Genomic DNA, 14800 nt, shown 5'->3' on the forward strand with positions numbered 1-14800 from the left:
TTATCCATCTGGAAGAAATTAATTTTAATTCTATCAAAATTCTATTTTCTGAATAGGGTAGGCTTCATGCGAAATGTTGTTGTGGTTTAACCCTAGCCAGGCAGTGGGCTCCAGGCAGCTGCTCACTCACTTTCCCACCAGAGAGAGCAGGAAAGGAATGGGAAGGGTAAAAGCCAGAATACTCATGGACTGAGATATAGACAGTTTAATAGGGAAAACAAAATCCATGTACTCAAGCAATGCAAGACAAGGAGTTATTTCACTGCTTCCTGTGGGCAGGCAAGTGTCCAGCCATCTCCAGGAGAGCAGAGCCACATCACATGTAGCTTGCTTGCAAAGACAAATGCCATCACCCCAAATGTTCCCCCTTTCTCCTTCTTCTCCCCAGCTTTTTGTACTGAGCATGCTGTCACATGGGAAATCCCTTTGGTCAGGTGGGGTCACCTGTCCCAGCTGTGTCTCCTCCCAGCCTCTCATGCACTCCCAACTTCCCAACCAGTGTGGAAGTACAAACAGCAGAAAAGGCTGTGTAAGGTCTGTGTAAGCCCAGCTCGGCAATAACAAAAACATCTCTCTATTATCAACCCTGTGTTCAGCACAGGTCCAAAACTCAGCCACTGTGAAGAAAATTAACTCTTCCCCAGCTGAAACCAGCACAAAAGTCCTAAGCCCTTTCATTTTAAAATTAGTTTTGATAACCAGAACTGTCTAGTCTTTTCCTCAAAAACACGGCAAACTTTTGGTTGAGTAATATTGAAATAAGTGATAAAGTAGAGAAATGAGAAGAACTACACTTCAGGGAATGCAAATTTTATAAAACTTCCCATCAAGTTCTGGAATATCACTTCAAATAGTTTAGTCGTACAGCTTATCGAGAGACAGTTTGAAACAGAGGCTGTTCGAGTAACCCCCTACTTTGATAAATGCTTCCCTGTCCTCTACCACCTCACCCAGAAGTGCTCTCAAGTAACATTACGTGTCCTCTTTCCTCTGCAGCAGGGAAGGGTGAGAAGGAGGCATAATGTGAAAGGTGGAGGAGGGGAAAAAAGGAAGTGCTGCAGACATAGCTAGCTAGGAAGGAAGGAGATCCTCTTCCCTCAGCAAATGCCTTGCTTTTCTTCCCAAACTCAGTTCTCCAACCAGCCATCTCATAAATTAGAAAAACAAGCACATAAATACAATCAAGTGTATATTGAGTAGGAAGTGTAACTGCAGGTAACATAAAAGTGAACATCTGCTTTCATCTTTTCCCTTCTTCAATTTGCCCTGCAAGTGCATAAACTTTCCAGCTTGTTAAGAGATCATTTCTGTGAGCAGGACCACAACATACATTGGTATTTGTGTGTACTATAGGCAAATCCAAAATGCTTTAGGTATGATGATGATAGCAACAAACTGAAAGACTTCTGTGACAAGAGATTTGAATGTGCTGTGGAAAATGCAGTCTTCCAGGGTACCAGGATTGCAGAAATGAATAAAAAATCTCCCAGTAAACACACAGAAGCAACCCTACATTTTATATGTGTTTTGAATTGTGAAGGCTAGTGACTGGAAGAACCTACCATTAATTTGAAAGCACTCTCACACACCTGATAAAAGCATCGTCCATTTTTCACATTTTACAACCTAATAAGGGAATGTGTTATTAAGTAACCTTGAAGGAACCTTCCAAATAGAACAAAGACAATACACATCTATAGCAATTCTGTTCTTAAATCTAAATGGAGCACTGATGATAACATACCTATGAAAAAAACACAACCAAACCTTAGTTTTCAAATATGGGCAAATTTAATTATTTAGAACCAATTGCTACATGAATCACAAATGACATTTTTTTGAGAGAAAAAGCATTGCTAACATTCACCTCTTCAAAGTATAATCTTATATTTAGATGTAAGTGCTGTCTCACTGGATTTGACAGGTCAAAATGCTACAAAAACTACATTCTGTACGGTTAAAAGTAAATTCTTACACTTGATAATCCCATACACACTAGAAGTCACTCTGTGCTCTTGCATAGGCTGAATAGAAAAAACTGCATTAAGTTAGCATTTCAGTAATTGTACTGAGTTATCTGAGTTCTGTTACAAAACTGCAATTTGTGAGAATAATAAAAGGCAGTCTGATTAAACATAATTTAAGAGTCACCTGCTGAGCACCTGTATCAGCTGGCTAAAACAGTATTCATGTTGATACATTTAGCTAGCTAAGAAATTCTTTAAAGGTGGCAGTATCCCTTGATAATGACAAAAAAGCAAAGGCAAGAAAGGAAGTCATTAGGCTTGTATGACCTTCAAGTACTATAAAAATATCCAGAAAATATGGGAAAGTGTATTAAGTGAAGAAATACTTTTACCAGGTATTTTTTTGACCACATTAAATATTTTCAATATGTATAAAAAATTAGTCAAAAAAAAAAAAAACAACCCATCCCTTAATGCCCCTTAACTGCAGGAAGGGCATGCAGCAATTCTAGATATTTCTTAAGCTACATCCCTATGAATGAAGACATCCCCACTCTTGAAAACTTCCATTACTGTATTAGAGCTGTTGCAAATCCAGTGTCCTTATGTGCCACATCCTGCATATCTCAGATTACAAATGAAGGTTTTAAACTGGAGTGAACTTCCATTTTCACTGGTGGTCTTGCTGGAGAAGCAGAAGAAAGTGCAGATTAGTCAAATTGTATAAAATCAAAGATAGAAACAACAAAGCATGCATCTTCCTAATACAGAATTGCATTATCTGTATGGAGTCATGGTATTTTCCTTGTCCCATTAATGTGGAACACTATCAAAGTCTTTGAAATAAGCATAGGTACAGCAGAGGTGGTATTGCAGTTAGGGTATATAATTACATGCCACCAGATATTGCTGGGTGAATGTTAGAGGCGTCTGGTGGGTAAAAGCCCTGCCAGATGGTATGGAAAAGGTAATTTACACACGTGGTTCATATGGGTAGTTTCCATGCCCATTACTCAGCAGCTATACTGCAGTCATTTGGTATGGTCTCAAAAGCATTTTTATTGCTGTATAGATACCCTTGGATGATCTTATATTACCCTATTGCTGGTGGTATAATCTCTGTTTTTATTAATGTGACTCTGTTTTTACTGAATGGCACCTTTCAGTGTAATAGTGAGCTCTGCAATGCTTGTTTGTTGTTTTTTTATTTAAGTGGACAAGGCATTTTCTTTTACTGCTTTCTAAAAAACCCTAGATGCTGAGAAGAATATGCTGTGGGAATGGAATTTTGTAGGCTTTCTTTTCTCTATTTTGTTTCCTTTTATTCACTGTCTTTTTATATTTTTGGCCTTATTATGAGTGCAGAATCCTGAGTTATTTTAACAGGAGTTTGGCATTAGTAGAGGCAATAGTGTAACAGCCAGTGTAGCTTTCTACTATATTTTATTGTAGTCTGTAGGTGTTGTATCTTCATTGAATGTTACTATGTGAGCTTTTCAAATGGCCAGGCAATACATGTCACTTTAAATATTTCATAGGGGTTTTTATCCTCTCAAAAATCTAATTTTTCTTGTCTCTGTTGTGTTTCCTGTCCTGTTGTTAATACAGTTTTGCTCAGAACTGCTCGGCATTATTTATCCTCTGCTTGGTTAGTAAAAAAAAAAATCAGTTTTTTCAATATCTCCATTAATCATAATTATCAAATGAGACCTGCAGTAACTGTTTCTCTCTTACTTTATATTAAGGTGTGCATACACATGCATGTGTTCACAGTCCTGTAAATCCTTTTTGGCACAGCAGAAACAGGGCCTATGACAATCAGTAAGAGCAGTTCCACCCAGTATACAACGAAAAGGTAGGAAAAAACCCAAAGCTTTATCCCAAACAGATAATGTTTATTTCACAGGTGTTCACTCTTGCCATGTTAGCATGATTTAGCAGTTCTGAGCTGATACACTAAATAATGTGTGGTATGAAAGAATGTAACAATTCAGTTCACATGAAGAATAGATTTTTTTTTGTGAAAACAAATACACTCATTCCTGAAAATGAACTTCAAAATTATTTAGCAATGGAAGACAGAGGAAATAGCTAAGTTCTATTCTTTCTCATTAATTGTGCCACAGAAGGGAAGGTTTACCTATTTAGCTCTGGAAATGCAAACTCCACAATTCTTAGTTTATACCTTGAAATTGTGATAAGATATCCCAGACTGCACAAGAAACTACAGTGAAACGCTGGCTGATCAGTTTTCTAACAAGCTGTGTGATGAGTATGACCTCTTGTGTTAGACACGGGAATATTCATTTTTTTATTCATTCTGAAAAAACCAAGAAAGTAGACTACATATCTAAAAGCTTGTAACATCACTGTCCTTGCATTTCAACAAATAAACAGGATAGCAGGAGTAGAGATATAACATTTGGGACTTGTGACTTCTATATATGAATTAGAAAAATAAATGCAATCATTTCCCCATAGAACAAAGATATGAGATATTTTAGTATAACAGGACTTTAAAAAGATTTTTTTTCTTCTTCACAATTCTAATATAAGCTTCCATGATCAGAGTAGATGAAGTTACAGGACAGAGTCTTGGTGGGTTCTGAATAAAACATGGAGATTTACAGATTTCTTAAAAGGCTTTTCAAGGTAAACTAGGTCATGAGAATTTATCTCCTGGTAAAATGAGAGCTTAAAAGAAAATACCTTTAAGCAAAATTAAGGACAAAGCATAACCAGAAAAAAGAAAGAGGAAACCTTGCCTATCTAACTAGTTCACAAAACATGTGTTTTGAAAGCATGCATCAGCAAGACTTTTATTTACAGAATAGTAGGAGTCCAGGTTCCCTGGGATTTTAATTTTCAAATACTCCTGAGATTCATGTGTGTTTCAAAACACAGGTAAAATGGCACCAGTAAGACAGAATTACAGCACCATGTTTTTTCAAAGAAAATGGAATATCTGAAACTGTGTTGAACACTCCGTTCATTCTTAAAAATAAAAGCACCTTTTATCTTGGCCATTGGTGCCCAAGGAAAATTAGTGCAATATTGAGCATCCAGATACACTTTCATGTAACTTAAAAATGAAAGTATTTTATCATTCATGCAATGAGGCGTATGGGTTTTTATTCAAAACTTTGTTGTAAGGTGAATTTTTATTAATCAGAAGGCATTAGGATTTTGTGTATATTCCCACTTATGAGTGCTTTTTTCAAAATAACATACTATGTAAACATAAATGAATTTTAGTCTGTCTCTGAATAATTTATCTATATTGCAAACCATGACATTTACTACATTAGCGAGGGTTGTTCATTGTGTGGTTGATACGTGTGCTTGCTTTAAAAGCTACAACTTGATTAGAAATTAACTATTTAAAATTTTATAACAGAGCATATTTAAAAACTTTGTTAATGACACTGCCTCACTCACCTCTCTAACCTACAACCCATCTAAGCGTTTCAAAGGAAACTGAATGTCACAGGAGACATAGATATTACAAGGGTGCAGGCTTTTATCCTAGAAAGGCTTGGCGGATTTTGTCTTTAACATTGCTGAGAGATTGAAGATGTAAGGAAATCTTTTACGCTATCAAATATTGACTGGGGAAAAAAAGAAAAAGAGAAACACCCTCTTATAGTCTTACCTAGATGACAGGAATGACACAGCTGCAACAAGGCAAATCACTTCTCATTTCCATCATTCTTTCCTTAAAGAATCTTTCCTTAAATAAATGCAGAAAGGAGAATTTACCTGGTGCAGACATTGTTCTGCCTAATGGAGCTGCCAGAGCAGATTACTCAGTGGGGGCTTGGGAGGCAAAGAAAAGGGAGAAGGCAAAATGGCAGCAGACAACCAATCTCAGGACTGTGCCGGCAGCGCACGGCAGGGAGCCGAAGCCGGAGGGGAGCGACTTAGTGACACCGGTCCCGGTCCACGGTACAGCTCCTACCGACCCGGCGGGGCAGATCTCCGGCCCCCGAACCACCCCCGGCTGCCGCTGGCCTCACGCCCCGGCTGCGCCTCTCCCTCCCCCGGCTGAGGGAAGAAGGAGCAGCCGGCAGAAGCCGTGCGTGCCCCGCCTGTCCTTCGTGACAGGCCCGGGATGTGCCAGGGAGGGCTCCCCGCTCTGCGCCGCGGCCGCGGCCCCTTCCAGCTCCCCGCGGCCCGGGGCGGCGGGCGGGGAGCGAGCCCGACGCTGTGTTTTGCAGGGCGGCGGCGGCGGCGGCGCTGCTGGACAGCTCCGGAGCGCGACGCTGCGCCCATGTTCCGGAGACGGCGCAGATGTGAGTGGGGAGCCGGGGAGAGCCGCCGGGGAGAGCCGCGGCGGAGCCCCTTCGCCGACAGGCGGGGGCGATCCCGGGAGCGAGAGCGCTCCCCGCCCCCGGGAAGCCCCGGGTTTCCGCGGCGCGGGCGGGGCGGGCGGGGGGCGAGGGCAGCCCTCACCTGCGGGGGCGGGAGGCGGGATCCCCGCAGGCGGGGGCCCCGCGCCCCCCGCTGACGGCGCGGCCGCTCCTCCCCCGCCAGGTGACGTGATGCCCGTTGTTTTGGTGCGCCCGACCAATCGGACGCGGCGGCTGGATTCTACGGGAGCCGGGATGGGCCCGTCGTGGCGGCAGCAGGACGCTCCCCTGCCGACCGTCACGCATTGCGCAGGGTGCACCACCGCCCGGTCCTCCTGCGGCTTTAACGGCCCCGGCATGGACCCGCCGCGCCACTTCCCGGCGGGCTTCGGCCCCGAGCAGCAGCAGCAGCAGCAGCAGCAGCAGCTGCAGCAACAGCAGCGCCCGCCGGCGCCACCGCACTGCCAGCAGCACGGCCAGGACAAGCAGAGCCTCCAGCAGCAGCAGCAGCAGCAGAGCCCGTGTTTCCAGTGCAACAACTGCGCCTACTACGGGGCTGCTGCGGCAGCCGCCGGGGATAACCTGCCTCTGCTGCTCCGCGCCTCCTCGCCGCTTTCGGGCGCCTTTCGGACGCACTCCTCGCCGCTGTCTTCCGCCGCCTCCTCCCGGCACGGCAGCCAGCTGAACGTCAGCGAGTTCACCCCGTCCAGCCATGCTGGTGCGTCTAGACAGCCTCACCAATATTCCCAGTACCACCAGTGCCATAGCCTACAGCAGCAGCAGGCAGCCAGCCCCAGCAGCAGTGTCAGCAGCAGCAGCACTCACCATCATCATCACCATCACCATCACCACCACCATCACCAGCAGCAGCAGCGCCGGGAGAGCAACCCCTTCACCGAAATAGCCATGAGCAGCTGCAGGTACAACGGCGGCGTCATGCGGCCGCTCAGCAACCTGAGCTCGTCCCGCAGGAACCTGCACGACCTGGACTCCGAGTCGCAGCCGCTCCAGGCGCCGCTCGCCAGCCCCACCGCCGCCGCCAGCGGCTCTGTCCCCGCCGCCGGCAGCCCCGCCGCCCCGGAGATCGTGGTCTCCAAGCCCGAACACAACAACTCCAACAACCTGGCGCTGTACAGCTCCTCCGGCCCCGGCCCCGGCACGAGCAGCACCAACAACGGCGGGGGCAAGTCCAGCAAGAAGAAGAACCAGAACATCGGCTACAAGCTGGGACACCGCCGGGCTCTCTTCGAGAAGCGCAAGCGCCTCAGCGACTACGCGCTCATCTTCGGCATGTTCGGCATCGTCGTCATGGTCATCGAGACCGAACTCTCCTGGGGCGCCTATACCAAGGTACCAGCTCGGGCGGCAGCCGGTGCCACGGCCCGCGGCCCGCGGTGTCCCTGCTGTCCGGTGGCGCGGTGCCGCCGGCCGCCTCCTCCTCGGGCCGGGGTGGCGGTGGGGCGGAGCGGCCCTCGAGCATGGGTCTCTGAGGAACGGCGGTGTCTTTCTCTTGCAGGAGTCTCTGTATTCCCTCGCTCTGAAATGCCTTATTAGCCTCTCCACGATTATCCTGCTCGGGCTCATCATCGTGTACCACGCAAGAGAAATCCAGGTAACGTTTCCTTCCGTGGGTCAGGGAGCAGTGCTGGCTTAGGTGGGGGGTGCGAGGCAGTTTGTCTAGGGGAGCCGTGGTGGTAAGTACTGGGCACGTCCTGCCGCTTCAGAAAGCAAAAATGGTCTCTGCAAGCCTACCGAAGTTGGTGAATGGACCTCAGCCCTGGAGACAGGCACCAAACGACGGGCAGAGAGGAGCCAGGAAGCTCTCTCTGCCTGCTAGGGAATTCTGCCTGCTAGGGAGTGCTGCCTGCAGTTGTGTTATAGGATTGCTTAGCCCTAAGGTTATAACATGCTTTCTGGGAGATGTGCCTGTCGTCTCCTATAGCAGATGTACAGCAATAGTCTTTTATTTCCCAATGACTAAATTTCATGCTGTGTGTTTTCTCTTGACGGAAAGGTTAATGATTCTCATTGTGCAAGGTATGTAATCTTCAGTGAGCTGTCTGAGATAGGAGCATACTCTAGAAGAGTCTTTAAAAGGAGGAGGGAGATTGATGTTTGTCTTATTTCATGCTGCAGCATCTAAGAATGTGACCAGGGAAAAGTGTCAGGAAGGATAGGGCTAAAGGTAAGAGGAATATAATGGTCAAAGCTATAGAATAAATTTCACAGATACTTTCACAGGTTCTGTCGAGGTGACTTAGTTGTAATTTCAGTTGGAATTTTTTTTAGCAAGAAATTAAAGGTATTAGAAGAAATTGAAATGTAGCGTTTCAACTCAACTGAACGGTACAACAGACAGAATTCAAAGTTTTGAACTTACTCATAGACATAGTGCTTTTGCTTTTTCACATTAGAGACTCCTTGAGCTGAAGACTGAAATGTCAGGTTTCAAGGGCAATGAAGACTTTTCCTCTGGTACTAGTCAGTTAAATAAAAAATAAAAATTTAAGAATTGTGTAGTACAATTCTTCTTCTGTACAAGTGAATGCTGTACTTTGAATATGAAATGGTACATAGTCTCCTATTTAGGACATTGTTTGAAAAGTATTATGTCACTGAAGACTTTTTGCCAAAGTGAATCCTTTTGTACAGTCTTTGCACATATGAAATTTCTTTTCCTGGCTCAGAACCCAGTTTTTCTGCATTGAAGTCAAAGATATTGAAAGCTGTTTAGTGGTATTGTATTGAATAAACAAGTGTCCTGGAGAGAGAGCAAATTTATAAACTTACAGCACTGATGAACAGGTTTCTTTATCAGTATAAAAATAAATAAGTGGAAGTCCTGCAGTGTGGGAGCCTTCTCTGGTGTATCTTCCCACAAATGTTGCTTCAGGCATAAACACCAAAGCTGTAAATAAGCCCTCTGTAGATGTTTAAATATTGTATGCATTTTTCATAAACTTTAAATGGAAAATTTTATGGAAGATAATGAAATAGTTGTAGGTCAGTGCAGGTCCCCCAGCTTATACTGAGTAGTTACTCCAAGATTCAGTTGCTTGTTGTTTTTTTTTTTTCAGGTAGAGATTTAAAAAATTTCATTGTCTCAGGAATCAGATCCCTTATGGATCAGAAAAAAAAAAATTTAAAAAGTCATTCCATTTTGGTTGGTTTTTAAAAACTGATTTATTTTCAGAACTTCCTCATATATGCAGCTACATGGAAGGAGTTGTGCAACCATATGATTTAATTGCGGTTAATGTGGTTTTCAGTGCTGCCAGACAGAGCACAAGTATACCCGCGTGTAAAACATCAATACCATGTGTTTTAGAAGGAGAGAAACCCGAAACTGCAGTAGTCATGGCAATGCCTGAAGGAGCTGCAGCTTCAAGGGGTTCTGTCATTCACATCAAATATAAAAAGAAGTCCTCTGTTTAAAGAGTTTGCTAGAAGGAAAGGGTGTAGTATCCTCTGTAGCTATTAGATATCTGCTCACTTTTTAGTCTAAGCAAAGCATGCTTTTGTATACACACTTGACTTTTAAAAAATAAGACGATGAGAGTGCAGGGCAAAGGCTATGTCAATTCTGTGGTAAGAAAATTTATGTTGCACCTAGACACCTGGAAAAAAAAAGTCTTTAAAATCCCTTGGATAAGTACACAAGGTACATAATGTTCTCCAGGCAAAAGAAGATACTGTGTAACCCTGATAATGTAACATTTTTAAAATAACCTTTAAAGCAGACTGGTTTCCGAAGGCAGAGGTGTCATTAATGCAAGCAAACATTCTGCTCTGTGCAGGAGAATGATTAAGATCTGTAGAACCTAGCCCACAGATGGTTGGTTGTGTCCTGGAGGACTTTTTGCACCAGCTATTTGTCCGTCCTGTTCCCATTGGAACATTCTTTTCTGATTATTATCTGAAACATACTTAAATATTTTTATAGTGTAAATAAGCAGGAATTCATGGAGAAAGGAAAATGTGTTCCATAGAACAGAAGAAGGTGAACTTAATGTCTCACCTTAGTGATTGCAGGATGGATAGTGGCTGAGAAACTCCCGGTGACCTAAAATGCTGGCAAGTGGAAATCTCTCTTTTTTTTTTTTTTTTTTTTTTTTTTTTTTTTTTTTTTTTTTTTTTTTTTTTCTTTTCCCCCAGTATTATTGACCTTGGTTTATTGGTAGGAAGATCAAACAGCCATTCTGCACGGATGTCCATGGGACAGTACCTAGCAGCACAGCAGATGGCTTTAGTCTTCTACTGAAGTGACATTGCTTGTATGTTTTGTTTTGAACACAGCCAGTTCAACCGGTCTCTAGAGTTTGCCTGCCCCAGACTTGCTTTTTTTAAGGGAATTGGAAGGGAAGTTTATAAGGATTTGCCAAAACTCTTCCGAGAAGTGATACAGCCGTGTAAGACAGCCGAGTGCTCTCTCTGTCTTTCCCCGCGGTTAGACCGTGACGGGCGCGGCCGGGCCGTGCGGCGGCCGCCGGTTCAGCACCGCAGACAGCTCCGCGCGGAGCGCCCGGCCCGGGCGGCGCATCCCGCGGGCCCGCATCCCACCGCGCCGCCGGAACCCGGCACCCGCACGGCCTTGTCCCGGCCTTCCCAGCATCTTACTCATGGCTCTGCATCTGGCCGGCCAAAGTCTCCTGAAGGGTGGTTACTGCAGTTTTTAGACCAGGCTAACTGTAGGAGTGCTGAGTAGTCTTTGTGAAGTACTAGAACGGTTTAAATATTTAATATCTAGAAATATGTGTTCAGTCGTGGCACTGTATTAGTTATCTTGTATAACTCTAGGAGTAAAAATGAAGCTATTATGAATTTTAATAAATGTGAATTAGTGTTAAGGATACAAGAAAAGTCAATTGAAAACGGTTAGGTTCAAATGTTAATTCATACCTTAATTTATAATTTCCAGAAAAGAGGATAAATATTGTGAGCAAGTTTGCTTTACAATCCTTCCTCCTTCTAGAAAAACATCCTAGTGAACAACAATAACAGAGTTGGAGTTGAGGCTAGCGAGAACCCCAAAATGTGTGTTCAGTTTTTGTTCCGTTTTTGTCATGCCTACAATGCTGTTAAAAACATTACACCTGGGAGATGATGAAATATGCATTTCTCTCTCTCCAGACCCATGTGGTTATTGAATCAGTTCTTCAGAACAAGTGCTTTGTGTTTGAAAGATCAATGGGAAAAATGTAATTCATCATTATCCCAGCCTAGAACAGGTATTTCTCTGACTGTTACTCCAGTTGAGAGTTTGAAGAGGTGAAGGAGGGAAGAGCTAAAAAGACAGCATTACCCACTTATCATAATAATTTTGATGTATTAATTATCCACTTCATGCATAAACAGTTTGTTACTTAATACTATTTTACATAATTAAAGCGGAGGCAGTATGTAACATAACTTAAATTCTGCTCTTTGAGACTTACTATTCCATTCCACATTTCTCTAGTGGAATTCGATCCATAAATAAAATGGAATTTTAAGAAAGTTTTGAGTGGCAGTTTACATGGTAAAGCTGCAGTTTTTCTACTTTTGTTTAAAAATGTACCCCTCTGCCTATCTCTAGGATAGTTAGAGATAGAAGTGCTTTTTAGCTATGCACCCCTGAACTACTACTGACACTTTCTTGTATTACTAAGAGCAAAAGGATTAAAATCAAAAGTCTATGCCATTCTGAGGTTTTTAATGTCTTTTGTTGGGCATTCCACCACAGCCCAGTATTCTTTGAGGGGTGGTGGTCAATGGAAGAATATATCCACTGGAACACTTTTTTAATGCTGGACTGCTTAGTGTATCCTTTCTGTAAATAAACATACTGCCTGTCCTGAATAATAGTAACCTGAGTATTGCTAACCTGTGCTGTCTCAGACAACATCTGAGCCTCTTTTCCTTCTCCCTGATACGGATGATATCACTCATGCAGAAACATGAAAGTTGTTGGTGTTGATAAAACAAATAGGAGTCTTATGTTTGTGTGTGTGTGTATCAGCTGAGGTTTCTAACCACTTTTAAAATGTATTGCTAGTTCATACTTTGATAGAATACGTGTGGAAAGGCTTGCAAATTTCAAGGCTGAGGTTAAGCTATTGCTTCCGTAGCAGAGCCTTACAGGGCTGCAGGAAAAAGCACCATCAGTCCCAATGGTTTTGAAGTGGTGGAAAAATAAAGTGCTTCTGATAGATTTGGAGTGAAACATTTTCAGTCTTCATTACCTTTCTATAAAATTACTGCAGCTGAGAGTCCAAATGTGTTGCTGAAGAATCAAAAATCTTCCTTTCCCTGTGCCTGAAAACTTGAAAAAATGGAACAAGCAGTATCAGGTAACAGAAAAGAATGGTAGAAAATACGTAATACCTGTTTGTTGTGCAGAGACATCCCATAATGCATGATAGAAATAAACCCTGATTATGGTAGTTTCGTTATCTTATTGGCATCAGTGGAAAGTTTTGTGGTAAAAATTGTGTGCTTGTGAACAATTAAGCTCCCTTACAGTTTCTTGTCATAAGAAGTAATGCTTATTCTGCAGAACAACTTATTTATTTTTATTTATCTGTTATTTGTTTGTTTTATCCATGTCATCATTTCACCTTCACTGGAGTGGTACGTATGCATTTCATTGTCTTGCTGGCAATCTTTTGACTTCGTGTGGAGTTCAGCATGTCTTTGCTTAGGTGTATTGAAGCATTGGGGATTGCTCACACAGACTGTAAATCTTAACCTTAAGAAATTAATGAGTTAGACTAAGAGCACAGAGAGCAAGTCTGATGAAAAACTGCTGCGAATTTAGAAATAAACTTAGTGTCTTGTTTAGCCTGATGTGAAGTCTCCTGAGAATTAGTGATTTTTTCCTAATTATTCTAATGGATTTTGATTCAAGCAACAACAAAACTCATTGTGTGGCAGTTGATCAAGGATATGGTAACTCCACGTGCAGATTCAAAAATGCCCTCTACCAGTTAAGTGTATTACAAGTTTCACTTCTGTAATGAACAGCAGAAAACCACACAGGAATCCAAGCACAACGTATTTGACAATTAACAGCATATCTATCAAGTTAACACTGTAGAGTATTTTTGTGAAAACACTTAGTTTCTATTCTGTTAAGTACATTTTTGATAGTTTTTATGTGCAGATCCTGTTGATGTAGGAAACACTGCAGGTGTCCATTGTCTCTGAAATGCAGCCCTGCAATGCATATGGCATGGAAGGCAGGCTCAAAAATCCCTTAATAGTGATCAGCCTTGGAAGGGGCAATAAAGTTAAACATGTGTTATGCCTGTATTTCCAACAGGCTTCATTAGATCATGGAAGGAGGTAGTACCTGGTGGTCAGTACACTGAGTGATTGGTCCAGCCATACCTATAGTTATCTGTTTATGTCTGATGTTGTTATGACTGTTTTTTAATGAGGCTGTTAGAAGTTCTCCAAGACATAGGAGTGTGTAATGAGGTGTGAGAAGGTATGTTATTGCCTCTGTTGGAGGAGAGAAAGCACAGGGAACATTTGTAACCAGAGATCAGATTCTGGATTTGTATAAATTGTGTAGCTTAGCTGAAATGAACGGATACTTGTCTGCAGTGATAGAGGCATTCTGCATGCCCATCTTAACTGGAAACTATTGTACATGTCAGATCTTTCAACTGTGGGACCTTCAGATTAGGAAATTCTATCAGGTACTTGACTGCAGCTCTTTTTTGCTTACTTTAAGTGAAAGTGTGCCAGAACTGATGAGTATACATTAATGCTTTTTTGGTTCTGGTTTGTATGTGATCTACTAAATGTAGTATCTTGGGCTTTGAGTTTGATATGAGATGTGTTTGACATCTGTTTTGAGTGAAGATCAGAACAGGAATGGCTGCAGTTTAGGACTTTGGAGAATTAAAAGGTTCTCTTTTGATCTCCTGTTTTCACTGTTGAGGATGAATGTTGTCACCTTCCCTTAGTAGAGGACAAAATATTGCTCTGAGCCCATGAAGCTCCTTTTAAGATGTAAATTACCACTAAGAGAAGAGGCTGTAATTGATCTTGTAGCTACCCTCCAGGTAAGCTAGAAATATTGATCACTGTAAGAAATTTCTTCTATGAACTGACAATAAACTGATCAGGAATTTTGTGAGGAAGTTTTCACAGCTTTGTTCTATGGAAAAGAGAAAAGTTGCATATCATGATAACACACAAACACACACAAATATAATTTAATTTTTCTCATGCTCTTTTTTTTATTTAATAACTTAAACAACATTAGATTGAAAAACTTGAATGGAAAATTTCTGTTCAATAAATGTGAAATGAGAAATACACAGTGAAATATTTGAGGATTAAATCCCTGACCCATAATGTGTGCTCTAAATTGAAATGCTCTGAAGATCCAGTTAATTTAGATATTCACAAATATAGATCCTGTATTGTGATTATTTTTTATAGAGAAATATCACAATGTATTCTTGATTCTGTTGTGTAAATTGACCTTGTCTC

At 42.3% G+C, this 14800-nt stretch overlaps 1 protein-coding gene across 7 annotated transcripts in view; it reads left to right on the forward strand.

The window, feature by feature from the left end:
* KCNN2 (potassium calcium-activated channel subfamily N member 2) overlaps positions 1-14800 on the forward strand; it is a 93589-nt gene that overhangs the window by 16337 nt on the left and 62452 nt on the right. For 4 of the 7 annotated variants that reach the window (XM_063423947.1, XM_063423948.1, XM_063423953.1 and 1 more), the window contains exons 1-3: positions 5930-6259; positions 6501-7666; positions 7833-7928. In XM_063423947.1, the coding sequence (XP_063280017.1) occupies positions 6079-6259; positions 6501-7666; positions 7833-7928 (1443 nt within the window). In that variant the 5' untranslated portion in view covers positions 5930-6078. Of the gene's footprint in view, positions 1-3712; positions 3823-5929; positions 6260-6500; positions 7667-7832; positions 7929-14800 lie in introns of those variants that run through there. The other 3 variants (XM_063423949.1, XM_063423951.1, XM_063423950.1) reach the window with 2 other exon arrangements.

This window comes from Prinia subflava, chromosome Z (genome assembly GCF_021018805.1).
Source record: "Prinia subflava isolate CZ2003 ecotype Zambia chromosome Z, Cam_Psub_1.2, whole genome shotgun sequence".
Taxonomy (NCBI): domain Eukaryota; kingdom Metazoa; phylum Chordata; class Aves; order Passeriformes; family Cisticolidae; genus Prinia; species Prinia subflava.